Source organism: Hyla sarda, chromosome 7, assembly GCF_029499605.1.
Source record: "Hyla sarda isolate aHylSar1 chromosome 7, aHylSar1.hap1, whole genome shotgun sequence".
Classification (NCBI taxonomy): Eukaryota; Metazoa; Chordata; class Amphibia; order Anura; family Hylidae; genus Hyla; species Hyla sarda.
In genome coordinates, this window is record NC_079195.1 from 137,855,082 (window position 1) to 137,870,770 (window position 15,689).

The window sequence follows — 15,689 nt, forward strand, 5'->3', positions numbered from 1 at the left end:
AGACGGAGCAGAGTGATGACAGGGCTGTCAATCATGCTGAGGGGGCGGGATTACAGCTGAAGTCATGACTAGGTGAGTATAGCTCCCCGCCCAGGGGACTACTTATATGGCCGGCAGAACACTTTTAAACTATCTATCCTTACTTAAAAGAAAAGAGCCACAGCACTGGATAAACTTGCAAGTAAAAAGCCTTCTTTATTGCAGCATAGCAGGGTGAAAAAGGAGCTGGACCAAGACGCCAACAAGCGCTGGTTTCGCGTTCAGTGATGCTTTGTCAAGGCATGATGGGAGTGGACGGAACCCCGTCTATATCCTCCCTTTAACCAATCAGAATAACACATAATAAAATCACATAACTTGTAACAAATACAAATACACACAGAATAAATACAATTAATGACACTTGAGAACAAAAAAGAAGAAATAAATATCAGATAATAATCAACAATAATAATAATATCAGTCAGAGAAATGAAGACAGATCATTCCGATCATTCAGAACCAGAGCACCTGTTGCTCCGGTCTGAATGATCCATCTCGCTTCAGCCTGCAAAAGTCTGATATAGCGATCTAAACCTCCTTCTGTGTGCATAATTCTTTGAAGATCCATGAAACTTAGTGAACTACTATTGCCATCATGCATTTCATTAATATGGGAAATCAGACGGGCATATCCTTTTCCCATCCTGATTGAGTTAACATGTTCCCGGAACCTATGAAACAGAGGGCGAATTGTTTTGCCTATATAAAGTAGGTGACAAGGGCATAACACAGCATATACAAAAAATCTGAACGGCATGTAATAAAGTATGATACAATATGATTTACACACCCCAGCTGGATAGTAGCAGAGTGCTCGAATTGTTTGCAAAAGGAAAAATGTTTTCATTTAAAATGACCTTTTGGGAGACTCTGCTGTATCCAGTTGTGGCGATTCTGAGGGATTCGACTCTTAACCAATTCGTCCCTAAGGCTCCGAGTTCTACGGAAGGATACCACCGGTGGTTCAATTGTAAGGGGTCGCAGGTCAGTATCAGACAGACAATCCGAAAAGATTGTCACATTATACAAGCTGATACCGACCAGCGACCCCTTACAGTAGATCTCGGAATCTTAGGGACGAATTGGTTAAGAGTCGCATCCGTCAGAATCACCACTACTGGATACAGCAGAGTCTCCCAAAAGGTAATTTTAAATGCAAACATTGTTCCTTTTGCAAACATTTCAAGGACTCTGCTACTATCCAACTGGGCTATATAAATCATATTGTATCCGATTTTATTACATGCTGTTTGGATTTTGTTGTATACGCGATGTTATGCCCTTGACACCTATTTAATATAGGCAAAACAATTCACCCTCAGTTTCATAGGTTCCGGGAACATGTTAACTGAATCAGGATGGGAAAAGGATGTCCCCCCCTGAATTCCCATATTAATGAAATGCATGATGGCAATAGTAGTTCACTAAGGTTCATGGGTTTTCAAAGAATTATGCACACAGAAGGAGGTTTAGATCGCTATATCAGACTTTTGCAGGCTGAAGCGAGATGGATCATTCGGACCGGAGCAACAGGTGCAGGTGCACTGGGTCTGAATGATCGGAATGATCTGTCTTCATTTCTCTGACTGTTATTATTATTATTTTTGATTAATATCTGATAATATTTATTTCTTCTATTTTGTTTTCAAGTGTCAATAATTGAAGTTATTCTGGGTATATTTGTTACAAGTTATGTGATTTTATTATGTGTTATTCTAATTGGTTAAAGGGAGGATATAGACGGGGTTCCAGCCACTCCCATCATGCCTTGACAAAGCGTCACTGGACGAGAAACCAGCGCCTGTCGGCGTCTTGGTTCAGCTTCTTTTTCACCCTGCTATGCTGCAATAAAGAAGTTTTTTTTACTTGCAAGTTTACCCAATGCCGTGGCTCTTTTCTTTTAAGTAAGGATTTCTGGACAGCTTGTCTTTTCTACTGAGCACGGGTCTTGTGGATACAGCCTCTTCACTGCAATCAGTGTCCAAGCTGATCGTGAGTAGTGCGGGATCACGTTCTCTTGCATCTAACTTTAAACTATATATCCTCACCATCTCTGTGGGAAGGAACGTCCCTCCGGGGATGGTGAAGAAGAATATTGTACTATATATATATATATATATATATATATATATATATGCCATGTGTATATATAGTACAATTTGATAACAGGTTCCCTTTAAATGGCACCTAATATATAGATGAGACCGAAGAAATTAGCTTAATTATATCAATAGTACCAGAAATGTTCCTGTTTTTACGATCTTGGGCAAAAAGGAGAAAGCTACTATGTGCTTGTTACCAAATGGTGGCATGCCAAATTCCAGCTCCTTCTTTGACATTATATGAGGTTGTTTTGTGGGTGCCATTGTATCCTCTAATTATAGTTCTATTCCCAGGATTCATCTGCACTATCCTCAAAAACTAGTTAGAAAATGTTCTCATATATGGAACTAAATAGGTACAAGCAAAAGTTTAACACAAGCTACCTTTTTACGCGCCATCTTGGCATAGAAAAAAATCCAAATAAATTGCCATGTTTGTAGGCAGGGGCGTGAAGGTCATTGTCCCTAACCCCTTTATTCCTCCTCTCTCTCTTTCTCTCTTTCTCTCTCTCTCTCTCTCTCTCTCTCTCTCTGTTTTTCCATGCCACAGGGAAAAGTTTGAAACGGAACGTAACAGCCCACGCTTTGCCAAATTGAAAACCTGGCATCATGGCCTTTCGGCACAAATCCTTAATGTTAAAAGCTAAATGCCCACGTGTAACACAATATCTATTGAAAGGCAATGAACATAAACAACCATTACAAACCATATACATAAAATATAAATATATAAATAAAAAAACACTGGCTTGTTGTTACCGTGCCTATCTTTGCCTAATAGTCCCACACCTCTCTCAATGATAGCATCATAATAATAGATATTTGCTTTGAGTTTGCAGTTACTATGCTGTTTGGAATTAGATGGGGAAAAAACTAGCTCTTGTATTTCCTTTCCTATAAATAAAAAGCTGTAAACTAACATTTATTAGGTTTTGTGTGATCACTGTGTTAGTCATTTAGAATATAGGATTGAAGCTGTTACTGTAGGATTTAGTAAGGTACATGCCTGCTATGCAGGTGAATAATGGACACTGGCTGGATAGATTGGCTGTTAGACTATAGACCATGGAAGGCAGATGCCATGAACATATTTAGCCTAAAGAGCTTAGGTGCTTTTACTAGCACTGGTAGAGGTATAAGAAATGAATTTAAAGTGGAGATAGGTCAATATTAGTTCTGCATTGTTGATAACTGACAGCTTCTGACATGTGAATTAGGACCCATGGTTACATATACTAATATTACCACTGGTCATCGAGAATGCTTATAGCAGAGTGATATAAAGTAGTGCAGTTTCTTACTTTTCTGCTATCTATATGCTCCTTGTGGTGTTTGCAGGCCATATCTGTACATTTCAAAGCCCTACAATGATATGTGTTTTCAACAAGCTGTCATGTTTGTACAGTGTGTGTATGCTTTAGTTAAGATTTTCTGACCATTGTTTGTTGAGAATAAAATCTTCTAGGTCAGTTCTTATTTATTATGTATAGGGAGAAGTTTTGAACATTTTGATCAGGCATTTGTCATTCATCATCTGTTTTCTTGGGATATGTTCTCAAGTCTACCCTATGATTATGATGGCTTTTACTTCTCCATAAAGATTGAAACCCATTAAATTAATAAATGTTAATGGGAAGAATGGTCCTGTCATATAAGGATCAAAGTGTCACTTATAACTAGGAAGCTTTATTTAGAAAATGTTTGGCAGAATATTAGACATGTTGTTCATTCAACTACTTTTAGATGGCTGATTTGATGGGTTTTCCTTAGGTATTTTCCATAGGTAGTCAAGATACTGATGTAATATAAGATATTATTGTACTGGTGTTGATGTCGGTTTGCTTTAATGTTTGAATTACACATTAACTTTCTTGTATTCTTTTGCGTCAAATATTCTGTATTAATAGAGTCACATTGTGTGCTTGTGTTGTGAAAAATAAAGAGGTTAATAAATAAAAAAAAGATTATTGTTTGAGTGGGCTGATTGACAACAATGATACAATGTTTGGGTCTTTTCATTGTCCTCATGAACTATGGACTAGTAAAAAGCTGCTTTATTAGCTTCTTAATTGGAAAGCTTTGAGGGTGTGTTCACATGGTCAAGTTTTTAATTGCAATTATACAATACAAAGCAAGGAACAGATCATACATGTATGAAGGAAAGACTGACAATTCTTCTCTTTTCAACTACCTTTCTGGCTTTGTATTTAATAATTGTGATTAAAAAACTGAATGTGTGAACACAGCCACAAATGAAGGTGGCAGCTTATGATAATGTGCAGGGACGTGCACACATAGATTCAAAAGGTGGCTTGAGCCCTTGTCCTTTAATGCACTTACCCTATAATGCCCTTACTGATTAGGACCTCCATGGGGTCCCTTTCAGCTGACGTGACTGCCAGAGGTCCATTACCTCAAGTGCCCTTTTTTTCTACTTGAGCCCCTGCCCCTCCAAAATGTCTGTGCACGTCACTGATAATGTGGTCATTTTAAATTCAATGGCTGTAAAATCAAAGAAGGATTCAGATGGTCACAAATTGGCCTCATTGTAGCATCTATATCAAAGTGTCACTTTCATTTTGAAAAACTTTTGACATGTTGTCCTAAAGTTTTGATTGTTGCAAAGAACAGCGTTGATCACAAGTTAGAACCTTGTGAAGTGCACGGCAGTGCTCTTTACTCCCTGGCTGACTCAATCTGATTCTTTCATTGCATTAGAATGTAGGTGAATGAGATGGATTTGAGTGACACTACAATTGCAGTGGGTTTCAGGACTGATACCCAATGCAATCTAAACTTTTGACATGTCTGGGCAACATGTCAAAAGTTTATTCAAATGACAGTAATGCTTCAAAGCCAAAATTCCCAGACCATCCACAGTTGCTCAAAACCAAACTTGGATCACCGTGTTACCCCATGTTTTGGTTCCCATGAACTATAGGAGCTCTGTGGTTTTTGGTCATAATACAGACACAACACCTGTCTTAGCTATCATCTAGAAAACATTCAAACTTCAACACACTGTGCCAAAGTTCTTTATCATTTACATAGGGATCCTGAAGTAAGTGAAGATGTGAACCCACACAATTGGGGAGCCTTATCAAAACCTGTTTAGAGGAAGAATGGTGCAGTTGTCCGAAGCAATCAATCAGATTGCTTCTTTCATTTTTAAAAAGGCTTCTGAAAAATAAAAGAAGCCATGTAATTGGTTGCTATGAGCAACTGCATCACTCCTCCTCCACACTAGTTTTGATAAATGGTCATAATGGAAGCTAATATCTGGAGACAGCTTTAGGTCTACACACACTTTTTTAAACAAAAATAGGACAGGTGGTCAGATAATACATTTACACTCTAAATTTATGTAGGCTATTGGCACATCTGATTCTCTAAAGTGGTTATCTGATTATAAAGGAATATTCTAAAAGTGCTTAGGCTGGCTATATAAACATGGGAAACTCTCCTATCAGATCCCCACTGCTGTCATCCTGACGGTGTCTGGATCTCTTCTGATAAGCACTTGGTCCTCTTGCCTCTACACACAGGAAATGCTTGCTCAGGCCAGTCACTGACTGTAGTGGTGTCTTATTGTGAAGCCATGACCAGGAAGTGTGACCTTTGAGGCCCAGCACCATCGAAAAAGGAGTGGTGGAGGATTCGAAAGGGGAATATCCTTTATTTACCTTTTTACCATATTGAGCATTTGTTAACATTTAAAAATCATGTTATTGCAAGAATTGCCATGTAGCCATAAGCTGGCCATACACAGTACATAGTTAGCAGGATGGGCCAAGTACCAATGTATATGGAAGCAGTCTAATTGTCCCCTGATGTCTACTTGCTGGAGAAACAGGGATTCGGCATGTTGATATCGAAGATATAAGTACTAAAAGTGGTGTCTGGCAGAATGTCTCTTTATGACAATAAACAACTCTCTCAATGACAAGAAACAGAAGCACATGAACAATCTGAGCATATATCTGTTAATAACATACATGGGTGAGTTAGCTCCTAAAAAGTGTCAAGCTGATAGTTGTCTAAAGTGTGTGGCAAGCACTAGGCTATAAAGGCAGACCAAACATCTTGAAAGACACTGGGATAACTGCATTATAGGTCAACCCTTGAGTTTTGACATATCAGATCAAGCTATCCCCAGCTATTCTGTCTACATATATCAAAATGTTCTTGTTTGGGCAGTCCACCTGTAAACAAATATTTAAGAGGCACCCCGCCCCTAGACCTCTTATCCCCTATCCAAGGATAGGGAATAAGATGTCTGATCGCAGGGGTCTCGCTGCTGGGGACCCCTGCGATCTCTTCTGCAGCCCCCCCAAGTAATCAGCTCTCCAGAGATAAGTTTGCTCCATGGCTGATGACAGGGGGTGGGGTTTGTGATGGCAAGGCTCCGCCCTCTCATGACATCACACCCTGCCCCCCTTAATGCAAGTCTATGGGAGGGGGCATGGTAGCAGTCACGCCCCCTAACATAGACTTGCATTAGGGGGGTGGGGCATGACATAATTAAGGGGGTGGAGCCATGGCGTCAAGAACCGCCAGTCCCTGTATTGTGAGTCATCAGCCACGGAGCAAACCTAGCTCCGGAGAGCTGATGATTCTCTGTAGGAGAGATTGAGGGGGTCCCCAGCAGTGGATGGATAGGGGATAAGATAATATAGGGGATAAAATGTCTAGGGGCAGAGTACCCCTTTAAGGGCTGTCAGGCGATGACTTATTAAAGATGGTTTCAATTTCATAAACCAATTCTATTGTTGAGAAATAAATATTATCAAAAATATTTGCCAGGCACATATGCAAACTAATGTTAATCTGGTAGTGATCTAATACATATGGCCAAGGTTTTTCTTACATAAAGCCTGTTGTTCATAATGCACAGAACATGATTTCATAACGTGTGATATGTACTATGATATGAATAGATCAGTATACACCAGACAATATCTGATTGTCTTAGACTATTTTGGATTATGGCTAGTATGACAGTATAGCACCAGATAAAAAAAAAATCTTTAAAACTTGCCTACAAAAGAACAATAAACATTTGTATATATATCATGTATACAAATAGAAGTTTTATTTTTTTTTGTATGTGTGGCATAATATCAACTCACACAGGGAACAGGTATTGTACTTCAGTCATACCCAACCAGTTTTCCAAGAGGTAATCCTGGGCATGATATTTTATTGTGATAAACTCGTGCTTATCATGATCTCTTCTATCACACATGATCTCTTCTATCACACATGCCCTATACACTATCCCACATGCCCTATACACATACTGTTCCTTTGCATGGAAAGCAAAAACACTTCTTATAGTTTCTTTTATATTTTTGACCAATATAGCACATTGTACTTACCTCAGGATAGGCAGTGAATGTGATGGCAAAATGTAATTCCGTTTTGCAGACTTGAATATGGTTTCCACATAATGTCAACATTTTTCGAAATATGAAGGTGAATTTTCTGCCAGAAAACCCTTGACCTGGTTTTAGGGAACCCTAATGTCCCATGGAATCATCACATGAAACACTGACAAATCCTCTTAAGACAAAACTTCCAGTCTTTATGAAAAGTCCAGATCTCAAGATTTCTTTGCTGTCCAAAATGATTGTTCCATCCATAGGTGATTTTTTAGCACATTAAACCCAGCTTCAGTAGATAAAATGTAGCACGTGGGCAACCTATCCTTCCTGCAATACCAAACTGAACCAATAAGCTGCAAGCTTGTGCATCCATGAAGATGCTTCCATGGGGCTGCCAGACTTAATCTAAAACAAAACAAAAATATCGGCCTTCAAGGTAAATTTGCTTGACTGATTATGGTATAGGGAAGTTTTCTGCTGTGGCCTGCGCTTGTTTAATTTCACTAACATCCTATACCTTTTCCTTATTCCTGCTCACTATTCCTCAATTCTTTTCAAATTACTACTTTAGCAATCAATGCGATTTAGTAGGACTGTGCACTGCAAGTATTGAATGCAGTAAATGTCAACTGCATGCATCATACAAAAAGTATGCCTTGTAATTGAAATGATAGACTAGTCGGACTGTTCATGGCAGACTTTTACCATCTTCTAAGATATGACTTAAGGCATGGAAATATGGCTTGAGATGTTTTGGGCATCAACTGCAGTTCCTCATAACCTTTGCTTGTGTTAACACAAACCAAATACCAATTAATGTGCCTAAAAGGGGTTTGTTTCTAGAGTAGCAATTGACTATATAAAAAAGCAGCAATTTAATACAACCTTATTCTAAATAAAACACTGCATACAGATATTTCTATAATGGCTGTGCATCGGACAGAGCTTATTTTTTACCATTATTTAGTTGGTGTGAAACAGAACAAATTGAATGGCCATATTTCAGACCATCTATTTGCTTCTTTATCTCTTGTAGCCTATACATATATGTGTGTCCAATGAATGAAAAATCCATATTCCCAAATTATATTCATCTACTTATCCTTGTCATTACATTTAAATGTATGTAGTACTTGTATATTATGTCTGCCTTTTCAAAATGATATTTTATCCACTGGGCTATTTGCTTTTTTGCTGCCGTAGACACATTTTCACTTTTTCTGAATGGTATAAAATATATCTTGGAATAGATCAAAGCAAGGAGCACTCCATCAAAAATTCATATATTGTTTTACACCTATTGCAGAGTGGTACATGACTTCTGTCTTTGTAACACAATGCATTCGTTTTTTCCTGCAGTGTTCCTTTAGTCATACAACCATTGTGTTTTGTCAAATTTTGTTAGTATTATGTAAGAGAATCCAGGAGAATCCAAAAAGCAAAAAAAGGATTAGATAATTTCGGTTAATAGAATTCGCTCACATCAGCAACTTTCTGAGTAGAACTGTCAAAGAGATTTGTCATCAAAGGCCTGTAGCGTGGGCTGTTCGTTTTTTGTGGCTGAGAAGAGAGAACGGCTCATGTTCCTGAATATCAGATTCATGCAGTACATTCAATTATGCATGTGACTTAAATGTTCTCCTAATGTTTTTTCAACTTCTTGTCTTACTACAATTAAAAACATAATAATTAGTATTTCTTAGTTGTGCCTGTTATTTCAAATTAGAATGTTTTCCCTTTCTAAATCAATCCAAAAATTTGATTTTAGGTTAATTTTAAATATTGGTTGTCGTAAAAAAAAATTGGAGGACCTATAAAAATATACTTGTGAAAAAAATACCTTAAAATCAAACTAAAGTTGAACAGTTTAAGATTATAAATTTAGTTTATCATCTCAATACAAAAAAAGTACCTAAGCAAATCGTGTGAATATAACATTAAAAGTAATAAACTATAAAATATTTTATAGAATTCAAAATATGCAGGCAATAAATGTATATTTTTAAAGGGGTTGTCCAGGAATCGAAAAACAGAGCTATATTCTTTCAAAGACAGCTCTCTTCCTGTCTCCACTTTGGGTGTGGTATTACAATTTGGCTCCATTCACTTCAATGGAACTAAGCTACAGAACCACACCCAACCTAGAGACAGACAGGGAGCAGTTTTCGAAAGAAAATAGGTCTGTTTTTTGATTCCTTGACAACCCATTTAATTAATTGTTATTTATTATCATAAATGGTAACATACAAAAACATTGTCAGGATTTTGTCTGACTGATTTTAAATTGCAAACTAATAAATAGTTATTTTAAGAGGTTATTCCTACCTTAAACATTTATAGTATAGGCACAGAAATATGACATATGTCAGTCACACCTCTTATGAAATGTATTAGTCAAGCCTCTTGCATTGTCAGCTTTCTGGGCAATGTAAGTAATTTCATTACTTAAATTTTTTGGGTTCAAAATGGATCCCGGCCACAAATTTTATTACTGTAAACAAAGACATAAATAAGATATCTGGGAAATATTCTGTGGACATGCCAATAATGTGTATGATAAGAATATGATAATGGTCTAGCAGAAAAAAAGGTTCAAATATGTTATAAAACTTTTCTACCTTCAATCTTTATTTAAAAAATAATAATCATGTTAAGGTGGCAATAAGGAGATGAGATATAGTATGTAAATACTAAGACTAGGCTCACATGGGTCGATATGTCTGGCGTGTATATGCTTCAGACATAGACCTATACAGTTGAATATGTAACGGACTTACACTAAAAATAACTCCACAATATACTTTTTTCATACGTTAATGTGTAAGAAGAGTCGCCAAATACAGATTTCCATATAATTGAGTCATGGCTATACAGACATAAACTCAGCATATTCCAAAATAAATCTCTTTTGGTCTGACCCTGGCTTATGATGAGCAGTCTCAGTCATATTAGATATATATATATATATACATATATATTGGGAGAATTTACCTTCTTTACTCACTGATCATACTGATGGTGTGAACCTAGTCGAACAATTAAAATATCTCTATTCTTTTGTAGGTATTAACATCCATATGTTCACACGTTGCAGATTGATTGCCAACATTTTCAATTCCTATAACCTGTGCATACAGAAATCCACGCATATGCTGCAGAAACGTCATTGAATATATTTAAAGGATTTTCAGTTGGGAAATGTTTGTAATAAATCTGCTGCATGTGAATATAACCTAATGCATTGTAATGAATTAAATGTAATTCTAGTAACAACAATAAAATAATTATTAAAAAAATAATAATAACACAAATAGTATTGGAAAATAACTGCATAAACGTGTTCAGGCAAAGTGAATACTACTGTACTACTTGTGATATATGTGTTAATTAACCAGTTACATTTATGTTTCATTTTAGGCATCATGCATGCAGTTTTTTGTGGCAGTTCAGGGTTCACTTATTGATTTACAATTTTGAGCAGACGTCCGGGCTGTATTAAAATGAAGGGGACATATACAGGAAGGACTCATACTCCTCTTGCTGGACTCACTTTTGCCTTTGGCTCAAAAACAAAACTGTGTCTAAAACTGCACCTCAAACTGCTTCATAAACTGTATGTGTGTTTCTAGACGTACTATCCTTTTCCTAACATTTGTCAGTCCCTTGCTACCTAAGAAAATGTTTCCCACACATTATGTATAGGTGAAAAACAGGATTTTATCTTCTTTCTATAAAAAAAAATTATTATGATTTGGGGCACAAAAAAATAAAAAATAAACAAAAGGCCTATTGCTGCTAGAAGCCTTACCCTGCTACTGTTTCATTACCTGGACTGCTGATTTTGAACACCCTGCTTTATTCTACTCGCTTCTTACTTGCTTTGAGTGATCTTTAACTTGTACTGCATGCTTTTTGGAGGTTCTTGGTATATTATTGTTTTCACCTTTCTGTTTTCCACCTTGTGATCCATCTTTCCACTTCAGCTTCACCAGATTGAAATCCATGACTCACCATATGTCAAGTTTACCAGACGCTTTTCATCTATAGCAGGTCTCATTTTCAACCCTTATTTTTTTAGAGTGTACCTCCAGTGGTCTCCTTAGACACTTATTAAACACACAACAGTGCAAAGCCTAAGAGAATTTGGTGGCACACTGCACTCTCCATTTATGTCAGTATGCAGAACAGTAGGAGGAGACATACATGACTGCGGCCTAGATAAATAGATAGATAGATATTAAGATGATAGACAGACAGAAAGATAGATAGATAAATAGCACTATAACAACTTAAGTATGGTACCCATATAAGAAATTACAAGCTGTTTTTAATACAGTATATATAGAGAAACCTGTTCTGTCAATAAAGTCCTGTGATTTCAGCAGCCTCAGCACTGATTCAAGTAGTATACTAAAGGAGGCCATACATATTTTTTTTACGTTAATGGTTAAACAACCATTAAAGTAAACTGATTGGCTGATAAAAAATAAAATTTGGCGTTAGAGTTGTTTAAACTGGCCATAAATGATCAAGGACATCAGACAAAGGATAAACAATTCAGGGAATATTCTGAGAGTTTTCTTTCTTGAAAGATCATTTGTCAGCAAGACCTATTTCATCTGACACCTGAAAATTTCAAGCACAGGTAACTTTTTATTCAAACCATAACAGTCTATCATAGGTTGGCTTTCATTGTTGAATATCAAACTTTAGCTGTTTTTCTTGCTGGATACTGTTATATGGAATAATTTAGTCGCCTATGCTATTCCATACTATATTTTTGAACTTTACCATCATATATACTGGCACAATTAAAATAAACAGGCACCTCCTGGTATCAGTCATCTGAAATTGTATAGATTTGCTTAGTTTGTTTACCGGAAGCTTGTACTAAGCATTCATCACAAGTGTGATGGTACAGATAAGGTGGAGATGCAGCATAACAAAAATGATAGCCACTTCTTAGTAGTGAATTGAAAGAGGTCTATAGGACAAATAGCATAACTTTGAAAGATTATGCCTCTCAAAGGTACTGTAAATAAGGATCTAAATGCACTGTTAAGTTTTTGTTTTTCAATTGGGGGTACACTTTAAGAAAAACTAAAGTTCTATACACACAGCTATGTTACAGCTTCCTCAATATCCAAAATACTGTATAATACTATCTATTACCTTGCTGGACTGAGTGAGTCATGGTTGAAATGCTTATCACAAATGGCTGGCACATCCTTGATCATAATTGGATGGGACACTTGTGTTAAACAGGTAATACACTTTACAACAACTTCCTTTTTTAAAGCACGTTCACCGTATCCTCTTCTTTCACAGCGTCAAGGAAAATGCTCCAAAATCTCCTGAGGCAAGGTAACTTGTGCGGTTAATTGTGTTTTCAGCTTCCTTTTTATTTAACTTAACAATATGGACAATATGGACATCATTTATTCCAAACTTTTAAAAAAAGGATACATTTTTTTCTGAAATCACTTGGTAAAAGTCTTTGAAATCAATATTCTATACAGCTTAAGGGTGCGTTCCCACCTGACGTATACGCAGCGTACTTCACTCTGCCCAAAATTTGCAGCAGCAGGAGATATGTTGCGTATTCCTCACTCACTATACACACAGGGCTTTCTGATGGCAGCCTTATGCGTGTAGTGAGTTTTAGAGGAGGGGCCATGTGCCGGAGTTACTCTGACGTGCGGCTCCACCTCCAAGACTCACTGCACACATAGGGCTGCCGCCGGAAAGCCCTGTGTGTATAGTGAGCGAGGAATATGCAGCGTATTTCCCGCTGCTGCCGCAAATTTTGCGCAGCGTGAAATATGTTGCGTATACGCCAGGTGGCAACGCACCCTAAAGTGTCTGTGTCATTTGAAAACACATAGACATGTCCAAGGTTTTCATCACTCCGGTTCTCAGTGCTGAGACTGCCGCTGATCACTAGAACAAGTAGGAGAAGTGAGCGGCAGTGCTCGCTTTAATGATCTGTGAGGATCTCAAAACCCTGATCATTCAAAATTGTTGACATGTCTCTGTAAATTGTCAAATGTTTTTTGAAGGGGCACTTTAAATGAAATATTTTACCCATAATATTTATATATTTTCCGTTAACCTGGGTTAGGAAGAGCTAAATCCCTTGTTGATGTGGTAAGGTGTGTTAAGGTTCTATTGCTAACCATATACAACAGACAACTGCCATTCCAATTTATATGACAACCGTCATGTATGAAATGTGCTTAACGCACACTGTAATTTCTATCACCCAGACTTACAGACACATCAGTGCCACAAAGCGCCACTTGTAAGGTTTGGCAACCTACTAAGTCTTCAACTATGAATGTCAATTCTACCCAAACAAATGCAATGCCTGGCAGAGGCTATTCCGTGAGGTTTGGGGATGACCAAAGTCCAAAGCAACCCACTCATACCAGCCAGAAAGTATTTAAACCCTCACCCCCTGTTACATCCTCTTATAAAAGGTATATGGTAACAGGCATTAACCACATAATACTTTGAATATTGAAGTTTGTGTCTAGAAATATACTACATTCCTAACAATGCTGTGGTGTCATTATTTTTATTTGCTTTTTATTGTGTTGTGAGCTATGAGTATTTTTTATTGTTATTCACTTTGTTTTCTTTAAAAATAGATATTTGATGTAAGATTTTTTGATCCTTGAGCCTTGATCCTTGATTGTTTGACTGTAGAATTCTTGAAACTTGCTAACCATAGCTACGCAGGTAAAAAAAAAAAAAAAAAATAGGGGTAGATTTGTCAAGACTGATGCAAAGAAAATTTACTTATAGGAGCCTTTGAAAATTTAATATTTTAATATTTTTGTTGCTATAAGCAATTCCTTGATTTAGCTTTTTTGACCAATTTTGATAAATTTCAACCATAGCGTCTACACATTTTAGCTAAGTATATCCCTCAATGTCAACATACTTTACATATGTTCTTGTTTCTCTCAGCTGAAAGTTCAGCCAAAATCCAGCTGGAGATTCTGAGTGCGGCCAGTGCCGACTGGAGAAGTCGGCTCTAGGATTGCGCTGACCTTGCCATCCCTATAGACTTTTAGACAATGTTCTGGCGAAATTTTTCTAGCAAAAAGTCTGCCACGAAAACTCTGCAGTGTGCCATGTGCAGCAGAATCCCATTGCCAGCAACGGGTCTTTTCTCCACCTGAATTTCCGAGCTTGAAAATTCCGTAGTGTTAACCCGGCCTTAGGGCTCTTTAACTTGTTACAACTTAGCATAACTTTTGAGCAGTACTGGGCCATTATATGGCACCTAGCAGTCTATATAGTCCTTACTGTCTTTGATACAAAGAAAATGTGTCATTTAGGAGCAGCTGGAGAACTGTTTGCCTCCAAAAAGGCTCTTTTGGATACATCATTTGTTATAAAAGAAAGAAAAAAATCTCGCAAATCTTCACTTTCTTGACTACATTCATGTTCAGGAACTTCGAATCAGCTTCTGACAAGATGACTGATGAGACATTTCCACCTCTTGTATCCAGCTGTTGTAAAACATCGCTTCCATGGGAGCTAAGCAGCAAGTGATGTAAATTGATAAAACCTAAATACCAAAAATATTCTAAATACCTTCCTCCAAAAATGTTACATAAATAAATGAATTCTTACCAGATATAAGTTAGCGCGACTTGCCTATTATTGTGCCTAGTACTATTATAGATGTGTTGTTAAAATGTAGTTCAGAATATAACCGTAAATTCTCTGTATAATGTCTGTCTAAAGAAAACATACAGCATTATTCCATATGCGTTTCCTGCTGCTAAGCTATAGTTATACAATCTTGCTAGCTATGCTGCTTGTGAACATTGCATATGTGCAGAGGCTTTTCTGAGTATCCCTACATTTTCCTGTTGACCTACATATTATTAAACCTTATTATGCTGTACATTTAGCCAGTGTTGGTCAAAAAGGTGACAATCTCAATAGTGATGCCAACCTTATTTCATCAGCAATGGGTTTACACATGATGCTATTTCTTATGATACAAAACTGGATCCATGTGAAGTTATAATAAGTATTTAAAAAAGAGCAAAACAATTGGTTTACATATAAGTCTCACTACTCTCAGTAGCATTCTATTGCCCCCCCCCCATATAGTAAGATCAATATTAAATTTACATTTTAA

At 37.0% G+C, this 15,689-nt stretch overlaps 1 protein-coding gene across 4 annotated transcripts in view; it reads left to right on the forward strand.

Moving 5' to 3' along the window:
* LDB3 (LIM domain binding 3) overlaps window positions 1-15,689 on the forward strand; it is a 201,262-nt gene that overhangs the window by 124,485 nt on the left and 61,088 nt on the right. For 2 of the 4 annotated variants that reach the window (XM_056530802.1, XM_056530803.1), the window contains exon 9: window positions 12,857-12,892. The exons of 1 other annotated variant lie outside the window; for it this stretch is intronic. In XM_056530802.1, coding sequence (XP_056386777.1) covers window positions 12,857-12,892 — 36 coding nt within the window. Of the gene's footprint in view, window positions 1-12,856; window positions 12,893-13,794; window positions 14,008-15,689 lie in introns of all 4 variants that reach the window. One more of the 4 variants, XM_056530805.1, reaches the window with a different exon arrangement.